The 19,744-nt window shown below is 44.7% G+C and overlaps 1 protein-coding gene across 1 annotated transcript in view; it reads left to right on the forward strand.

Moving 5' to 3' along the window:
* Nucleotides 1–19,744, forward strand: part of CHN2 (chimerin 2) — a 335,941-nt gene that overhangs the window by 283,676 nt on the left and 32,521 nt on the right. The window contains exon 7 of the mRNA XM_029232904.1: nucleotides 10,170–10,247. Within this exon, the coding sequence (XP_029088737.1) occupies nucleotides 10,170–10,247 (78 nt within the window). The remainder of the gene's footprint in view (nucleotides 1–10,169; nucleotides 10,248–19,744) is intronic.

The following is a 19,744-nucleotide window of genomic DNA, read 5'->3' on the forward strand; positions in this document are numbered from 1 at the left end:
AGCCAGGTCAGCCCTTGATACCTGATGCTTTGACAGACTCCAGTAAAGCCAGGATTATGCAGCTTCAACTGGCACGTTGGTGGGAAAGATGGCAGGGTCCCACCCTGGTCTCTCATTTCTTTTGCTGTCATGGGAATGAGTTTGCAGTTGAATCATATCCCTGTTGTCTTTCTCCTCTTTCAGGACTGAAAACCACAAGCACAGTATAGCAAACACTAATGGGGCGGTTCTTAGGCAAAGCAACAGAGATTTGGCAGTATCGGGGAAATGTTCAGAGTTCATAGGATCAGACAGGCTGGGCTTAGCAGTGTTGATAAAAGAAAACTACCACTTTGATTATCATTCAGCAGTTTGGGATTTGGGCTTTTTCACTTAGTATTTCTAGTTTTTTCACTTGCAAACAAGAATAGAGAACCAGATGTAGGATGCCACAGCAAAAACCACAGTGAAAATCTCCGTGCCCCTCTATCCACTGTCCTCTCATAAGCATTCTCTCCATCTGTCTCTCTCTCAATCAAACACACACACACACACACACACACACACACACAGGTGTGTATTTCAAATACTGAAATGATAACTAGTAAGCATACATTTAATATACCAATATCCAGCAATTAAAAATATTTAAGTATGACCCAGAGAGAGTGAAAACAAAAGGAACAAACAGATTTCTTCCCAGCATTCTGGGCGGAATGAATGACTGCAGCACATTGCTGGGCGTCTCTGAATCTGGGCTGGATTTCACAGTTTGTAGCTTTGGGGAAATAACCCCAGAACCTCAGATAGATGTGTGGGCAACACACTGATGGTCGAAGCAAGAAAATAAAAGCAACCTTTTAAAATTAGAAGTTATTTTGATGGAAGGCAAGAAAAATAGACTGCAAAAAAACTGGGTTTGTTTATTTTCATGAGACAAAACTTTCATGAGAGCTAACGTTGGCCTCATGCTAGTCACTGGAGGTATAGCTAGTAGAAGAACTCGGTGGGGGCCCCATTTTAAAAGTCTGTAATAAGTCCTCTAGGAAGAGAGAGGAGGAATGAGCCCCGTGTCAGCTGTGAGCGGTTTCTACTGCTGATCTGCTGTGACAGGAGGGCCAGGGATTTCCATGGGAAGAAAATCAGGAGAGGGACTTCCCTGGTGGTCCAGTGGTTGGGACTTCACCTTCCAATGCAGGGGGTGCAGGTTCTATCCCTGGTCAGGGAGCTAAGATCCCCACATGCCTGCCACTAAAATCCAAAACATAAAACAGAAGCAATATTGTGGCAAATTCAATAAAGACTCAAGGGCTTCCCTGGTGGCGCAGTGGTTGAGAGTCCGCCTGGCGATGCAGGGGACGCGGGTTCATGCCCCGGTCCGGGAAGATCCCACATGCCACGGAGCGGCTGGGCCCATGAGCCATGGCTGCTGGGCCTGCGCGTCCGGAGCCTGTGCTCCGCAACAGGAGAGGCCACAGCAGTGAGAGGCCCACGTACCGCCAAAAAAATAAATAAATAAATAAATAAAAATAAAGACTCTAAAAATGGTCCACATCAAAAAAAACTTTAAAAAAAAAAAAAAGGAAGAAAATCAGGAGACCTGATTCCATTCCCCAGGACACACCCGTTAGGATCTCGGTTTCTTCATCTGTAAAAATGAGAATAATGATTCCCGCTTTACCTTCCTCATAGAATAGAGATGTTACCGAACCAAACTTGGGTCCACTCACCCACGCGCCGTAAAGCCAATCTACTGACACCAGGTTGTGGTGAAGGAAAGTGCGGCATTTATTGTAAGGCACCAGACAAGGAGTCCAGGGCAGCTAATGCTCAAGAGGCCCAAACTCCCCAATGGGTTTCAGAGAAGCATTTTTAAAGGCAAGGTGAGGGAGGGATGTTGCAGGGTATGTGATCAGCTCGTGCACAATTCTCTAATTGATTGATGGTGAGGTAACAGGGCAGTGTCACAGGGGTTAACATTATCAATCCTCACCCTCCAGCCGGACTGGGGGCTACATGCTCATGGTCATCATGTAGTTAACTTCTTTCATTTGGTAGGGGCTTCAGTATCTGTAAAGTGACTCAGGAATGTACATCAGATACTGTTATCTGTGTACTTCTGGGAGGAACTAAAGATTCTGTGACTGCCATATGGCCGATTTACTGTTTAAATTGTTTCCAGTTCTCCTAGCCCAACTGCTATTTTTGTCACTACTTGTTCACATCCTTTCAATCATTAATTCTTGAGCCAGGCTTTTTTTGTGTGACTCAGGGGAAGCCTTGGAGACTACATCTTTTCTACGAACAAGAGGCAGGCAGAGGACATGGTGGGGGGGTTGGGCGGGGTCTGTCCTGGGAAGGCCCCTAGGGTTCTGCTTGGTTACAGAGATACCATATAATATAGTCCACAAATATACAATGGTACTTTTAATATTATTCTAGTCCTGAACTTGGTTGTGACTCTTAGGGCCTCACCCTGGGGCAGAGTCCCCCTGTTTCCAGTACCCCTTCTTGTGATACCAAAAATCTGATAGCTTGGCCAAAAGAAAACCCCAAAGGGCATGGCCCCTGGATTTTATATCAGAGACTCAAAAGAGTAAATTGACTAGATGAATAGGTAGTGATGATAATAAACCTCTATAGTGGTACTTTGACTTCACGATATCTTATAGCCATGGACATTCATTCAGCAAAATTTAGCAAGCACCTACTTTGTGCCACGTTTGAGGTATGACCCTGGGGTTTTAACTGTGACCTGAGCACACACAGTATCTGCTCTCATAAAGTTAGCAGTCTGGGGAGGGTCGAAGGTAACAATTTAAAAATCGTACTGCTAGGTCATGGTTATATATTCTTAAGGTGGCGGGAAGAAAGGGTGGAGGGTGAGGCTGGGAAGGTGGCAGGGGCTGGACCACGCAGGCCCCTATAGGCCATGGTGTGGATTTTTGCCTTTAAGAGTCTATGGAGTTCTAAGTGGCATGATGGGAGGTGAGGGAGGGGTGGGCGTGAATAGAAGCATTTTCACATTCTGTGTTTGAAAAGGTGTTGATTCCTATGGTGGGGTGGTTTTCAATAGCATTTACTCCCTTCATACTTCCCTCTTCTCTGATAATCCCCCTGAATTGAAGCGCTCGAGATTAGTGCAGTGGTTTTCAATGTTAGGAGCACATTTGAATCCTGAGGGATTTTTTTTTTAAAGCCCAGGCCCATCCCCAGAAATTTGGATTTCATTGGTCTCAGGTGGAGCTTGAACGTGGCTTTTGTTTGTTTGGGCATTTGTGTTCCCCAGGTGATTCTAATGATCAGGTAAGGCTGAGATCCACAGGTACAGAGGAAAGCACAAAACGGGTCCTCAAAGTGTGGTCCCTGGAGCAGCAACATCAGCGTCACCCGGGAACTTTTCTCAGGCAGATTCTTAGGCCTGATCTCACACTGACTGAGCCGGAAACCCTGGAGCTAGGGCCCAGCAGTCTGTGTTTGAACCAGACCTCTGGGGGTCCTGAGATCCACCTAAGTGTGAGAAGCACACTCTGTCGAAGGTTGCAGCCAAGAGAACCTGGAGTCTGGATCTAGATCTAGTTGTAGAATAGCTCTGCGATGAGGGGAGGGAGGTGCAAATTATTGAACTTCTCTGACCCTCAGTCTCTTCAGCTGTGAAAAGAGTAGGTGGGATTAGGTGAGCTCAAAGGTTACCTATGATGTTAGTCTATCATCTGTGCACACGAAAGCTAACAACGTCTTTATAATATACTTTTTAAAAATCTGTATTTTTATATAATAGAACCAGAACATAATCACTGTAGGAGGCTCAAAATATACATGAAAGAATAAAGAAGAAAATAAATGTCAATTAAAATTTCTCCACCTGGAGAGAACTGTTGCCCCCTCCCCAGTTGTTTGGTGTGTTGGAGATATTTTGGTGTTTTTCCTTCTGATATTTCTGCATGCATCTACTTACAAAACTGAAATCATGGTTCAAGAGCCTGCTTCTCACCTACCGTTATATCAGGGGCATATCCCTTCATCACTAAAAGTGATTTTAATCATGTTTGTTAGTGTCTCCCTAACGTACAAACGTTACATGTTTATACCATAATGTACTTAACCTTTCCCCTGTCATGGATGTTTAGGCCTTTTCTCATTTCTTGTTATTATGATGATATCTATCTACCTACCTATTAATTCTTTGTCTGAAGACCTTCTTAAGAGAATCCTAGAAATAGAATCATTGGATCAATGCACATGAGGCATTTGATACATTGCCAGCTTTTTTCCCCAGCAATGGGCCACTTCTTAAAAACACCATCAGCCTGCTGGCAAGCTGTCCTCATGACACCCTCACCAGCATCAGTAATATTGATTTTCATTTCATATACTGCCACAAGGCAGCAGATGCCTACATCTACAGGGTAGTGTTGGTAGCAGGGGTATAGGTCAGGCTTTCAACACCCAAGGGGGGACTCAGACTCAAGAGATGGAAGTGAGAGGGGCCCCAGGAGGACTCGGAGACTGTCTTGGGGTTGATGATGACACTTTCAAAAAGCCCTCCTTAAAATGTACCGCAGGGGGCTTCCCTGGTGGCGCAGTGGTTGAGAGTCCGCCTGCCGATGCAGGGGACACGGGTTCGTGCCCCGGTCCGGGAAGATCCCACATGCCGCGGAGCGGCTGGGCCCGTGAGCCATGGCCGCTGAGCCTGCGCGTCCGGAGCCTGTGCTCCGCAACGGGAGAGGCCATAACAGTGAGAGGCCCACATACTGAAAAAAAAAAAAAAAAAAAAAAGTACCACAGGAATTTACGTGAAGTCTATGAAAGGATTGCAGATGGATGGTAAATCACCTTTTCTAGAAATTGGTACTAAAAAGGCAGACTGTTGTGGTCCCCAGAGGCCAAGATGTGGGTCTGCCTGAAGCCAGGTGGAGAAGGGGCCTTTGATTAGACTAGCTTCTGAGGTTCCCTATGGATTTAAGATGCTAGATTACTAAAGTCAGAGAAGAGAGAAGGGTGTCCTTTCTTGCACCATCCTGGGCACTTTATACGTACACATGCACCCCAGCGGGCTTCGTTTCCCCATGTTTTCCTGCCCAGTGACCCATTCGTGCTTCCTTGTCTTCATCTGACAAACTTCCACTGCCGTCTCGTTACCTGATTCTTTCTTGGATCCAGGATCCTAATCATAGAGACAAAGAAGAGTGAGATGCCATGCATAGAAAATAGAATCCAACCCTTATTTATAAAAAAGGAAAAGGGAAGTGGTGAGCTTATGTCACCATTTATTTATAGCCCCACCTTCCAGAAGTATCTTAAGTCATGGCTGCTTTGGCAGAGGACTCAGGGAGAAAAGAAGTCTCCTCTTTAAAAACCAGACCAGGGAGCACCAGCCCTGAGTTGTAAACAGGTTAACAATGGGGAAGAGAGTAATTCTGGCATTTAATTCCTGAATATTTTAAAATGTGAACTTTATTTGGATGAGAGGTAGTTTAGAGGGTGGTTAAAAGCATAGATTTACTGTTATACCCAAAAGAACTGGCACAGGTGTTCAAACAAAAACTTGTTCAAGAACATTCTTAGCAGCACTATTCACAATAACCAAAAGGTGAAAACAACCCAAATGTGCATCAACTGGAGAATGGATAAACAAAATGTGGCACATCCATACAATGGATTATTATTAAGCAATAAAAAGTAATAAAGTACTGATAGATGCTACAGCATGGATGAATCTCGAAAACAAGCTAACTGAAAGAAACCAGGCACAAGAGACCATAGATTGCATGATTGCATTTACATGAAGTATTCAGAATAGGCAAATCCACAGAGAAAGCAGATTAGCCATTGCCAGAGGCTGGAGGGAGAGGGGAATGGTGAGTGACTGCTTAATTGGGTAAAACGTTTCATTTTGGGTGATGGAAATGTTCTGGAACTAGATAGTGGGACTGATTGCAGAACTTTGTGAATGTACGTAATGCCACTGAATTGCTGAATTATACACTTTTAAATTGTTAAAATGGTAAATTTTATGTTATGCATATTTTATCACACACACACACAAAATAAACTTATTCTTGGGCGGTGGGGCGGGGGGAAGCATAGACCTAGTCAGTTGTGCCCAGGTTCTAATCTCAGCTCTACCATTTACCAGCTGTGTGACCTTGGGCAAATCACTTAAACCCTCAGTTCCCATTTCCTCTCAAAGTGGGGGTGACTGTAACAGTACCTACCTCAGAGGGTTATAAATCTTAAATAAGCCAACATATGCACTTAGGCATATAAGCAGTATAAGCATTTGCTTAGCATAATGCCTGGCACAGAGGAAGCATGCTGTAAATATTTGTGGTATTAATCTAACCCCGGTATTCTCAACTGGGGGCAGCTTTGCCTCAGGAGAAATTTGGCAGTGTCTGGAGAGATTTGTGATGTCACCATTGGGGGATGCGACTGGCATCTAGTGGGTGGAGGTCAGGGATGCTGCTACCTATCCTACAATGCACAGGACAGCTCCTCCACAACTAAGAATTATCCGGCCCCAAATGTCAGTAGTTCCAAGGTGGACAATCCCTGATTTAAACGGAGCGTGCCGGGACATGTGCTTCATCTAATGAATATATGAATAAAAATACGTCAGATAGAAATTTTTGTTCGAAAAAGACTGCCAGCCTGTCTCTGTGTATAGACAACATGTGTTAGACTTTGTGAGGATATCAAAGAAACCCAGCCTCCGTCCTGGAGGGGCTTGGATAAGAAGAGCTCTGTGTGTGGAGGGCTGTTTAAGAGGGAAGTTTTTACCAAGAGACTTTTGTCATCATTTTTCCTTTAATAAGAGGTGATCTGGGGTCCTCCACACTTCTCACAATAATGCTTGCTCAAACGCTAACACTTAACAGTTCCCTATAAAGACGCATCTTAAGTGAGTGAACGGTGTTCACATATCTGAATGTGTCTTGTGTTCGGGTAAATTCTATTGAACAAATATCTGAAAAAGAAGTCACTGTCAGAAATAAAAATTACTTGTTATAAGTAAAGGCACAGACACACAAAAGAATATTAAATCTTCTTGTATTCAACCACCCACACACCAAAAGGTAAAGGAGACCCCTTTTGCCCACTTTCCATTTAAAGAGTTATTTTATCAGATTCCAAAACCATATATCCATATACTTAGTCTAGTTTGGATCACAGAATATCTTCTTACACAGAATGACTCGCCAACAAAAGGTCTGTCTTGATTTGCTAGCAGTGAGGTTTGCGAAAGGGACCCTTATTCCTCCTCTCTGTCCTTTTGCCTTTAGGCTAAGTATTGGAAGACTGTTAAAGGCATGCCAAACCTTCAGTCAATCCTTGTGCGTGGCAGATGTCCTTTAGGATTGGGCGATGGGAAGGAGGGCTAAGGAGTGTGGTGGAGACCATGAGGAGGGCAGACCCCTGGAGGTTCACACCCTTGGAAGCTAAAGCATGGGGATGCATGGGGCAAGAGACCCCACTCCATGCACCACCTTTGCACACCTTCCTCCGTAACTCTGGTTTCCTGTATGTATAAGTGCTTTCAACAGCTTATTTAGTGCTACTATGGCAGGGAATCTTACTAGACCCTTTTGGAGGAGGAAACAAAGGTGAACCAGACATAGAACATGTCACACGCAGTTCTCAATATGGCAGACCATAAGACCTGTTATAAATCACTCTAATAAAGTGATAAGTGCAATAAGAAAAATGTGGGGAAAACACTACGAGATTCCAGAGGAAAGTGTTTGCCTACAGTGGGGAGTTTGGAGAAGTCTTTTTGGAGAGGGTGGCATCTGAGTTCAAATGTGAACATTGGTGGATATGTAGATGTGGAAATGATGCTGGAAAATGCTAAAGGACAGAGCAAACTACCAAGATGGGAAGTTGACTATGTCGGAGAAGCAGATTTGTAGCATTTGTGGCAGGGAGTATAGGGAAATAAATAAGATGGATAGATTGAGATGAGCTCATGAAAAACCCACAATGCTAGGACGCAGTCAAGCCATGGGGAATCACTGACATTTTCTGAGCAGAGGTGGAGTGGTGACTGGACTAAGACAGCTGTTGTGCAGCTGTGTATAAGGTGGACTGGAGAGATATCAAGGGTCTGAGTTATTGTGAGGCAAGAATAGTAAGGAGAGGCCAGACTTGGCCAATATTTCAGATAAAGCATTTGGCAAGACAAAGTGAAGGAGGCAGCCCTGCACGGCTTACCTAGGCGCTTGGACATGGGGCTCAGAAGCACGGGTGCTGGATGCAGATGTTTTGGGCTCTAGTCCTGGCTCTGCTGCGTAAACCCACTGCATGTCCCTGAGATACCTCTTGATGTCATAATCTCTTCACAAAATGGGAATAAAAGTCTTGTTTTACATACTCATAAGAAGAGTAAATGAGTAAGTGCACTTAACACATTCTGAATCTCGTCTGGCATAACATAAGTTAATGTGCTCAAAAGCCCAATGTAAAATTGGCTGTTATTTTTTTTTTATTTTGTCGGTACGCGGGCTTCTCACTGTTGTGGCCTCTCCCGTTGCGGAGCACAGGCTCCGGACGCGCAGGCTCAGCAGCCATGGCTCACGGGCCCAGCCGCTCCGCGGCATGTGGGATCTTCCCGGACCAGGGCACGAACCCGTGTCCCCTGCATCGGCAGGCGGACTCTCAACCACTGCGCCACCAGGGAAGCCCTTGGCTGTTATTATTATTGAAAGTAAAAAGAGGATGAAATGAGAGGATGGACTTCTGAACCAAGTTGGAATGACAGTAATTGCCAGGAATAAAGAATTACACAAGGAAAAGATTGATCTTTTATGACTCTCCCCAAGGCTGCTTGGAGGCGCTGGAACATGGGGCCACACAGAGGATGGGGTGAGATTCATGGACAGTCCCATCTACATCATGGTCCAACCATCTATGTCCTTGTTTTCTAGTCCCAAAAGCATTGATCTTACTGTCTGGCACTGGCTGCATTAAACTTTGCCCACAGATTAGGAGTACTCCTAAGACATAATGATTTCCCCACTTCTATTAATGCAGAGACCTGGGACCAGAAAACCGGGGTCCCAAGGGAGACCATCAAACAGATGCTTTTAAGAGCAAGGGGAGGGCATTAGCTTGGATACTAACAGAATTAACACGGAAAAAAATTTTTTAAAGAAAAAAACTATGATGTTTTGGTTTCAGTTAAGGAATCTTGTCTTTGTATGGAGGGAGCTGTTTGTGGTTGGGTCGGGGGAAGATGGGGGTATCCAAAATAAGAGGCAGGACGGGAGCAAGACATACTGCCTCTTATTTTGAAACTCTGACTGCAGAAACCGGAGCTGAAATGCTATACCATTCTCTTATGCCTCATTCAGTGGTCAGACTGTTCTAATTTAATGCGTGCATAAGAATAAAAATTAAGCTTTCCAGTGCTGGGGCAGATTTTTTTTTAAAAAAAGACGCAGGCTTTATCCCCTATAAGATTAAACATTAGGGTTTAAAGGTTTAATCTGCTGGAATTCAGCCCAGGATGGGGTCCAGAGCCCCAGAATAATTGGATACAGCCTCAGGCTTTGAACATCAGAGCTGGTTGGGGGTTGTGTGTGTGTGTGTGTGTGTGTGTGTGTGTGTGTGTGCACGCATGTGTGTGAAATATGCTAAGGAGTGTTTGAGGTCCCTCCTTGGCAATGAGCTGTGGCAGGAGGAATAAAGCCGCCTGCCCCTGCCTCCTGCATTGGTTCCTCAGTGGCTAACTGGATACAGCTTCTGGGGGGTGCCATGCTCATGACTGTGTGCTATTGTTCCAGGCACACGTCGGCCTTAAGAAATAGCACAAAACAAAACAGCCCTGTCCTTATTCAGATGCAGAGCCCCCTCCATCACTCAAAGCGGCCCTTCCCGGTCACATGCCCGAGGCCTCTGCAGACAGGACACAGCTGCCTCTAATCTGCTGCCTAACATTAGTCGCGGTTCAAAAAACCTGACAGCTCTGAGCTTCCCAAGGCTCCGCAGAGGAAGCTAGAAAGATCTGAGATCCGGGCACTATGTTCTCCGAGGAACTGTGGCTGGAAAATGAGAAAAAGTGTGCTGTGGTTCGCAAGCCTAAGCAAGGCAGGAAACGCCAGGAGCTTCTGGCCGTGGCCTTGGGGGTGAAGGTGGGAGTCAAAGGCAGCTTTCTTTGGCCCCCTCTCAAACTCTTTGCCTGTCCACAGATCTCCTCCCTGGTCCGAAGGGCCGCCCTCTCACACAACGACAACCACTTCAACTATGAGAAGACACACAACTTTAAGGTAAGGGAGCCTCTGCTTTCTTTCTTCTGTTATAAAAGGGCAGGTAGAGAGCTCCAGTTTATGCTTTCCACCTGGTCTTTGATGGTAAAGTAACGAGACAGCAAACTCCTCTGCTTTCCACATTTAGTTACTTGTTTTGAATCAAATCAAACGGGAGATTTCAGAAGGCAGTTTGCTCAATGCTGATGCTTAGAAACACCTATATGTATGTTAACTTAGCTCCGGAGAACTGGGCCCATTTCCTCCTCACATTCCCACGTCCAATGAAAGAAAAACAGAGCATGCCCAGTCTTTGGCATTTAGAGATCATCTGGTGAATATCAAGCAGTACTTTTCCGCTGGGAGTAGCAGTAAAGAATATTGTTATCTCTGAGCAAGTGAAAACAGTTGCCCGTTTCACATTTTGTGTTTTGTCTTTTGTTTTCGGGGATGCTAACTCCTTTGGTTTATGTGTAGACAGCTGTGAAAGCAAATGACGACAGGAGATACCATCCAGTAGCTTTTGTCTGTGCTCTGGGTGCAGGGGGCACCCTGGCAGCCTTACCAATCTCCTTCTGGTCACAGCCTTGGTCCTGCTCACCAGCCCAAACAAAAAGATACGGAGAGCTGGTGGCGCTTTAAGTGGATTTTCCCATGTGAATTTATAAACTGGAAATACTGCTATCTTCATTTCAGACTAGCAGTTGTAGAAACGGCCTGCCGTCAGAAAATTACGCCTCTTTCCTTTGCCCTGATGTGTTTTCCAAGAAGCTCTGAGAGGAGGTTCTGATGCCAAATTGCCTGGCTTGAGATGCCATTGAGTTCAGGAGAGACAGGACAGCGTTAGAGGTTTTACCCCAGCAAATGGGCTGACAGTGTGGAAGTTGGAGAGAGTGGAGATGAGGGATCCAGGAAGAAAAGAAGAGACAGGGGCAGCTAAATGTAAATTGTATTCTCTTTTAAAAACTCGTTTCCCTTAGGGCCAGTAGCCCGAGTAACAACTGGAACTAGATAACCCTTTGTCAGAAGTGACCAGGGAGACCTAGTTTTTTCTGTTGCTTTCCTATCCTTCCTACGGACAGATGTGTGTCTATTAAATATACATTTGTGTTAGTTTGGTCTGTTTGCCCTGCTTCTGTTTTTAGAAAGCAAGCAGCTCAGGCATTTGCATGCTATAATTGACCTGAGGCATGGAATTTATTCAGCTCTCCATATTTAGCATGAGGGTGAAGAATTGCATTAGATAGGTCCTCATCCATGCCAAGGCTTTCGCTATTTCTCTCATCACTGAATAGTGACAGGTCTAATTTGGGGCATCACTGAGTAGAGACGGGTCTAATTTATGTTTTTTTCTCTTTCCTCTCTTTACCCTATTTTTTTTTTTTTTTTTTTTTGCCTTAAGAAAGTATTTTTCTGACTTCTGGCAGAAATCCCTGACTTTTTGCATCCTATAGATGCACTACCATGAATGGTAGGATGGATCTTGGCCTTGCAAATTTTTTTCCTTCCTCTCGAAAATTCTGATTCTTTTGGCTTTGAGATACCATTGGAATTGTGCCCTGCGCAGTTATGTGTTTACATGGGCTAGCTTCTCTCTGTAGATACTCGTCTGAGTTTGTGTGAAAAATACCCAAGTGTATTTAGTTGACTGAGTTTCAAAACTAATTTCAGTCTTTTTAAATCTTAGATGTCTGCATGGGACATAAAGACATTTAAAACAAAAAGTTAGTTGAATCTTATTTTCTTAAATAGTTCTGTTGCTGACATGAGCTACATTAATTATTTATCACTAAAAAACACCAACAGCTTTTTAAACGTTTGCTTTAAAAGTCAGTATCTATTAACTATCTCTATTAACAATATCTCTTCTAACTTACTGCTATTAAAAGAAGAAAAGGCAGAGAACAGACAGGTCGTTAGAGGGGAATAGACAAGCCAGACAGGAGCGTTTCTCTTCCGTGTTTTAAATAGACATCTTTGAGACATAACAGACCCTTGAGTCGCTGTGTCAGTTGACTGTGGCTTTCAATGGTACTGCTCGTGCCACTGTCCTTAAGAATGAGTGGCTGAGGCAGGAGGAGGGATGGCTCTTTCTGTCACTCCTTTCCCCATCCCCGCCTCATTCAGCCCTCTCCTCACCCCGCAACCAACTTTAAGTGGGAACTCTGCATGGTCTGTAGAAGAACATTCTAAAAGCAGGTCCCTGCTATAAATAGAGCAGTGGGGTTTTAGTAACATGCCACTGACCTAACAGAAGAAAGAAAGGTCTTATCAAAGTCCCCTGACATCTGCTTGGAATCTGTTTTATATCTTAAATTTGCAGTAAGTTTTTATTTATATTAACTTCTAGTAGGCTTTGTTCTGAAACTTTCTTGATTTGTAATTTGGGTTATTATTGGAGGGTATTATGTGTCTGGCATAGAGAAAGTGTTTAAAAAGAACAAATAATCACATTTTCATGCTTATCAAGAAATGAGCCTTGCAAGGCTCTGTCTGCGCTCTCGCCTAGAGGCCTCCTACCAGAGAGTCAAATCTGCTAGCAGATCTTGATGCCTCACTTCAGAACAGGATTTTCTGCCCCAGTCAGGACTATTCCCCGGGTAAAAAGCCCTCTCCTCACTCTCCCCAGGAGCTTCATCACAAGCAATGAATAGATAACCTATAATGAAAAGGATCTGAAAAAGAATACATACATATATATATATACATATATATATAAAATATAACCGAATCACTTTGCTGTACACCTGAAACTAACACATCTTTGTAAATCAACTATACTTCAAATTAAAAAAAAATCCAATACTTACAATTTTAAAAAAGAGCAATGAATGGAAACTCCTGACACAGTACAGGTTGGAACCCCTCCCGCTGTGCTCTTTGAGAAGGCTTCCTGTCACTGCTCCTGAGGGCATATCTACTGCCCTTGCTTTCCAAACAAAGCGTGTCTAGGAAAAGCTGAAATTCAGCTCTGGAAACAAAAGGTTTCGGAAGCAAATTAAAGTTGCGCCTCATTTCATGCAGTAATTATATACTTTTCAACACTGTATACAAATGCGATTGTTGCTGATTTAAATCCTAAATTCTCAGGATTACTTGTACATACTAGGAACTAAGAGTAGTTGTTGAAGGAATGATGACATTAGCAGACTCCTCTCTAGAATGAAAACTGTTTGATATATAGAAAAGCCGTTTTGTTATTGAACGTGTTTTATGTCCGCATCTCTGTTTATCCATGGGACTGAAAGAGGCACTCTCCCGTAGGTAGACTAGCTCTCTTTTTAGAGGATCTGCCCTAAGAACACCTTATGGCTGAGCTCTGAAACCCTCGAGAACCCTGCAGCCCCATCAGTCTGGATAACTGTCCTTCCTTCCCCACTTAGCACAGTGATGAGGTAGCTGTGGCCAGCTTGGTACTCCTGGCCACAAAGTGCTCTTTGGCAAGGACCTTAGTTCTCTGAGCATCAGTTTCCTCACCTGTAAAATGGGAGTGCTGTAAGGTTTAAAGAATACATGTAAATCACTCAAGGTCACTGGCACCCAGTAAGTTTGGCTACTATTATTACTTTATTGTTCATCTTTTCGTGTCTCTCATTTTTCTTGAGTTTTGATGTTTAGCTTTCTCTGTCTCTGTATTTCTTATTTTCTACCTTCACTTCTTCCTGTCCTTTTTTCTATCATCTCTTTCTTCTTCTCAGCATGATGTAATTAAAAAATGAAAGAACATTCCAGGCAGTGCAAAGGACATGAGTCAGAACTTGGAATTAGAAATGAGCCAAGGGTGAACAGGGTACAGGGAAGATACCATCCAGGAGAGAGAGTTGCTCACTGCACATCTGGAGAGTCAGCTGGGGCGGGGCGGGTGGCCACAGCCTGCTGACCCATTGGCACTTTGTGTGCTTAGCCCACTCACGCGCTCAGCCTTCCCAATCTGCATGTGTGTGTACATCACTCACTCCTTTTCCTGAATTCTCTCCCTCCACCCAGTTACTTCAGGGGCGCTCTTCTCTCCCTATATGCAATATGCACGGAGAGCAAAGGTCCAGAAAGTTCTAAACGTTAAAGAGCAGACCACCCGATCCCGACCTCACCTGTGTTCCCCATCCCACCAATCCCTCCCCCAGCCCTCCCCCAGGCCTCCCCTGTCCATCTTCCCTTCAATCCTCTTCTATCCCCATCCATCCCTTTCCCAGCCCTCTGCCAGCTTTACTTTCATCCATAGCATTGATCACCAGCTGACATTGTACACATGTATTTATGTGTTTGCCTTCTCCTTATCAGAAAGAAAGACCCTGCTGGGTGGGGGAAAAGGGGTGGAGATAGAGACTTTTGTCTGTTGTACTTCCTGCAGAAATCCCAGTGTCTCAATCAGGGCCTGGCCCAGAGCCGACTGTCAGTGAATATGTTGACAGGATGTGTAGCAGGTATCTTCTGACCCTGCCTACCTAAGCTTGCACTTGCCCTCCTCACTCCCCGTCCCACAGTTTGCCCTCATTTGGGGCTTGTTGTGCTCCAGTCCTTCCAGGTGGTGGGTAGCAGTCCTTGCCAGGGTCACCAACAGTGCTACCCGGTATCTTATATGCAGGCAAGCGGGGGAGACACGTGCCCGGTTTACTCCTATTGTCCCAGCTTCCTGTGTGGTGACTCTCAAAAGTGGCCTTGACTGGGCTTAAGTTAAACGGTTGCCAACTTGCCCTTTTACGTCCCCCACTCTCCATAGACGAGGCTGCACCAGCGGAATCCTTTTCCTGCAGTACACTGTGTGTACGTGCGTGCTCGTGCAGCACCTCCCACCCCTAAGATTCTGGGGGCCAGGACAAGAAGTCCGGGAGGCTGAGGGTGTGTGGCAGGGTGTGGCAGCACCACGACCTCCCAGTTTGGGTTTTGTGGCTCCTTGACGGCTTCTATGCCTATCATCAGTTTCTGCATTCTTATCAATCTGGTGGTCATTTGCTTTGCAACAAGCCATGTTTGCTTCCCACGTGCAAACCCCTTGCTTTTCCTCATCTTTGTTGGCCTCATAAAATTGTGCCAGTACTTCACCCCCGATATCTTGCCCACCCTGCATTCTCACGGGCATGCAGGGGTCCCTGCCTGTCCTGGTCCCGCTTCCGTGTGCCTGGGGAAAAGGGTGGTTGGATTTTGCACCTGCCTTTTGGCACAGGCAGAAATCACTTCAGAAATGGTTGTGAGTTTTATTTTGTTTCTTTTGTTTAATAATCAGAAAAGGCTGTTTTGGCGGAAGCAAGTCCGGAAGGAACAATTCAAGGAAAGGCTAACTTCATCGCCTTGAATATAAAATGAGGGACTCAGAGTGAGACTGGAATAAATAGGCTTGGAAATACTGGGCTTTATGAAGAAAATAAGGCTTCTGCTCTCAAAGTGCCATGAAGATGAGTCATTTTTATCTACTGTAGCTTGGCTCCCCCGTTATAGTTATTAGAAACCCCTTATTTTCAAATAATAGAACCCTTGGAAACCATCTTAAGTGAAATAATAGGCAGGCCTCATAGAGCCCCCAAGGGACTGCTCAGAACTCAGGCAGGGAGGAAGCAGGAGCTGGGGGTACACCTGGACCCACTGTCTCCTTCTCTACTCCCTCCCTCCCTCTCTTCCATTCTCTCCCTCCCTTCCCATCATTTCATTGCTTTCTACTCTCATTGTTCTCTCCCTGCACAAAAATATCTTAGTCCATATGGTCTGCAGGATATGGCTGATGGTAACTCCCTGGTTTACATATTACGAAGACCAGCCACAAAATCCCAATTCTAAATTTCTAGAGAGAGAATCGGAATAGCCTGACTCAGACCAGGTGTCTACTATGCTCAGATAACTCTGGCCATGGAGGTCACCCCCTCCCCGTAAATACATGGATGGGGCTATAGGATGTCTGGAGGATGGATGGTACCCAGGTTATGTGTGAATTGTAACTCCCAGCTAGATAGCCTGGAGATGTCAGCTGTAATCCTTTCCACCTTGTTTTGAAGAATTCCACTTAAAGTTTCACATCAAAGTCCAACTCTTTCCACTGGGTTCTGCTTGAAGGAGGTCATGAAGCTACTCTGAGCCTCGATGTTATTATTAATATTAGTATCTGAGAGCCTGGGCATTCTGCAGCACGAGTTAGTCTTGTCATCTGTTAGTCAGACTCAAGTTAGAGTCTCTATTCTTTTAGTTCCATCTTTTACAAAGTGTACCCATTGCTGTTGTGCCATTTTGGAGCTAGGACTAGCCCTCAGCAAACCTGGGAGGTAAATGAGGTTTGTGTCTGGCAAACTCTCCACCCTCTTCGCCTGGATTGGTTCTCCTGCCCCCCTTCCATTGCTCCTATCTGCCGAGTTACTCCATGGAACCACCCTGCTGAGACCTGCCAGCCCTAGTTTCTAGATCTTAGCTTCTCCTTCTCCATGTCATCTGGAGGCTTTACATTCTACAAATTGGCTACACATGAGGGTTAATTTGAGCTATCACCTGTTTCCTGACAAAGCAGCCTGGTAGGTTGCACGAAAACCCTTTCTTCTTTGATTCACCAAGATTTACTATTACTCCACAGATAGTACGTGCTTATTTTAAAAAGGGCTTGTTCATGAAAATGACAGCTAAATTAATCTAGTAGTCGTGTTTTAAATGAGTCCTCTTGAGACAAGCGGCACAATGCCTTTCTGCAATGGAATTTCATTCATGGCAGGGATTTTGGCCAAGTGAGGAAACAAGTTTTGGACAAGGCTCTCACATAGGTGAGTACCTTCTCTGTCTGCCAGGGTCTGACCTAAAGCTTATCTTATCCCTCCTTGGCATGTTTTTATGTAAATACTGGGACACTGTCATTGTAAATCCTTTACAAACCAGCAGAGCCTGGTAGAAAGAAAACAGGCTTTGACAGCTAACCCAACAGAGACTCCTTGCTTAGGCCACACACCAGGCAAGTGGCTTGGCCAAGGTGTTCCACAAATGTAAATCATTTACTAACAAGTCTGGCCCATATAAAATGCTCAGTTGTTACTAATTTTATGTTGAGTTTTTTTTATGCCAAAGAACATTTCATTCCAAGGGACTATTCTAAATGACTAAATGGCTGATTCTGGCTTTTTAAGTCTAGAGAAATACTCCTTTTGTGTTTTGTGGAGAGAAAAAAAACCACCAGTGATCACTGTACGTATTAGTTGGGTATAAGTTCTAAGAAGAGCTAACTATTTAGACATTCTTTTTTTTATTCAGCAAATACAGACTGAGGGCCAATTATGTGCCAGGCACTGCCAGGTACAAGAAAGATGGTGGTGACATAAGAATGTGAGCTCTTGGGCTTCCCTGGTGGCGCAGTGGTTGAGAGTCCGCCTGCCAATGCAGGGGACGCGGGTTCGTGCCCCGGTCCGGGAAGATCCCACATGCCGCGGAGCGGCTGGGCCCGTGAGCCATGGCTGCTGAGCCTGCGCGTCCGGAGCCTGTGCTCCGCAGCAGGAGGGGCCACAACAGTGAGAGGCCTGCGTACCGCAAAAAAATAAAAATAAAAAAAAGAATGTGAGCTCTTCCCCTGCTAGGTGGTTCTCAACCAGAGCAGTTTTGCTCCGCAGGGGACATTTGGCAATGGAGACATTTCTCATTCTCATGACTGGCATCTAGCAGAGGCCAGGGATGCTGCAAAACATCCTACAAGGCCCAGGACAGTCCCCACCACAAAGAGTTATCGGCCCCAATGTCAATAGTACCAAGGTTGAGAAAACTTGCAGTTGACAGTGGGGGCCCTGGCGGTCTTTGAGCGGGGAAGTGTCAAAGGATGTTGGTGCTGATGCCCTCATCAACCTGAGAGGAAGTCAGCCAGCATAAGGATATCTCATTATATGCAATGGGGAGACTCCCAAAACGCTTTGTGGCAGTCAGTGTTTTAGAAATGAAATCCTGTTTTAAATGTACTAGAACAGCTGCTGAATAGATGCATCTGGTGGAGGGGTGGGGGAGGGGTCAGTGGTGCCACGGTGGAGAAACCCGGCTGTCCCACGGCGTCTGCTAGCCCTCACAGGAAAACCCAGAGTCTTCAGTCACAGGCCCAGTGATTCCCCTTGGCTATTTCCCTACATCTGAAAAGGTTCACTTCAAGGCCAGTATTTCACCTGATCTTGCAAGAGGGAAAAGTCCAAAGTTTAACCTAATTTCTCACACAAGTTCAATGTCACATGATGATGGGAAACGCAGTCGATTATAGGAAAAACCCTTGGCTGAGATCAGGAGGCCAAGTGCTGCTGACCATCTGGGTGACCGTGGACAAGCCACCTGTCCTCCAGCCGCCCAGGTAACTGGGCAAAAGCTAGACTAGATGAGCCCCAAACCCAGAGACTTGTAGCTGAAAATGACTTTAGCCATCTCCAGCCCCTTCTTCTCTGCATAGAAAGCAGCTAAGAAAAAATTGCCTTTGATCCAGTGTCCTTTTCATATCAAAGTAAAAGAATAAAGTTCTCATTTTATTAGGAGTAATAAAAACGACAAACTGAGGTGATGTGGTTTTAGTCTATACCCGTGACTCTCTATCAAGGTTACTTTGTCCCCAAGAGCATATTGGGCAATATCTGGAGACATTTGTGGTTGTTCCAGTTGAGGGGTTGCTACTGGCATCTAGTGGGTAAAGGCCAGTGATAATGCGTTATAACTGTCCTACAATGCGCAAGGACTTATCCAGCCCAAAATGTCAATAGTGCCAAGGTTGAGAAACGCTGATTTACACTGATAAGGAAAAGCAAAATTTCTCAACTGTAGCACATCATAAATAGCACTTTCTGTTTCTTATGGTCTAGAACTTGGGCTGAGCTGATTATACACTTGGGCGGTGTCTACACTGACCCATCAAAACATATTTGTTATGAAACCACCAGAGAATACTGCTTTCCAGATTCAGCAGATGTGAGACAAATAACATCCTGCTCACTTAGAAAGTCAAGTTGGGGGATACTTGCTAAACGCCTGAGATTTTTCTTGACAACTCTTCTTGCTCTTGTTTTTCCTAAGTGGCTATTCCTGGGCTATTTGTCAAACAGACTTTATCTCCTGTAATATCATCTTTTTCTGTTTGGTGTGGTTTTTGAATTCCAGGCAGACCAGGCCCAGGATAATAGTCTTGGACAGACATTCTTCCTGTCTGGGGTATTTTCTTCCTGTCTGGGGTATTTTAGTTACTGCCCTAAAGTTTGCAAAATGTTCTTTTTTCTGAAAAGATACTCTTGAAAATCAATAAACTTCAGAGAATGGAAAAAACTGATCAGTGACTTTTCAAGATATGGGGCATTTCATTGGGAGAGTAAACATAATAACTCAATCCGAAATAAAATGGATCCAGAGAGTATACCCTCAGCATTTACATATAGCCTCCTGTCTAGAGATTGTCCTTGTGAACCCAAAAGAAAATTGAACGATATATCAGCCATGAAAATAAACATCGCATCACAAAGCGGAAATTAGGCAGTGGACCTAAAATCATGTTTAACTAACTTTACATTCCCTTGTGTCCCCATTTTGCTATATTTCTGGGG

Source organism: Monodon monoceros, unplaced genomic scaffold, assembly GCF_005190385.1.
Source record: "Monodon monoceros isolate NGI ecotype Baffin Bay Population unplaced genomic scaffold, NGI_Narwhal_1 Super_Scaffold_2, whole genome shotgun sequence".
Lineage (NCBI taxonomy): Eukaryota > Metazoa > Chordata > Mammalia > Artiodactyla > Monodontidae > Monodon > Monodon monoceros.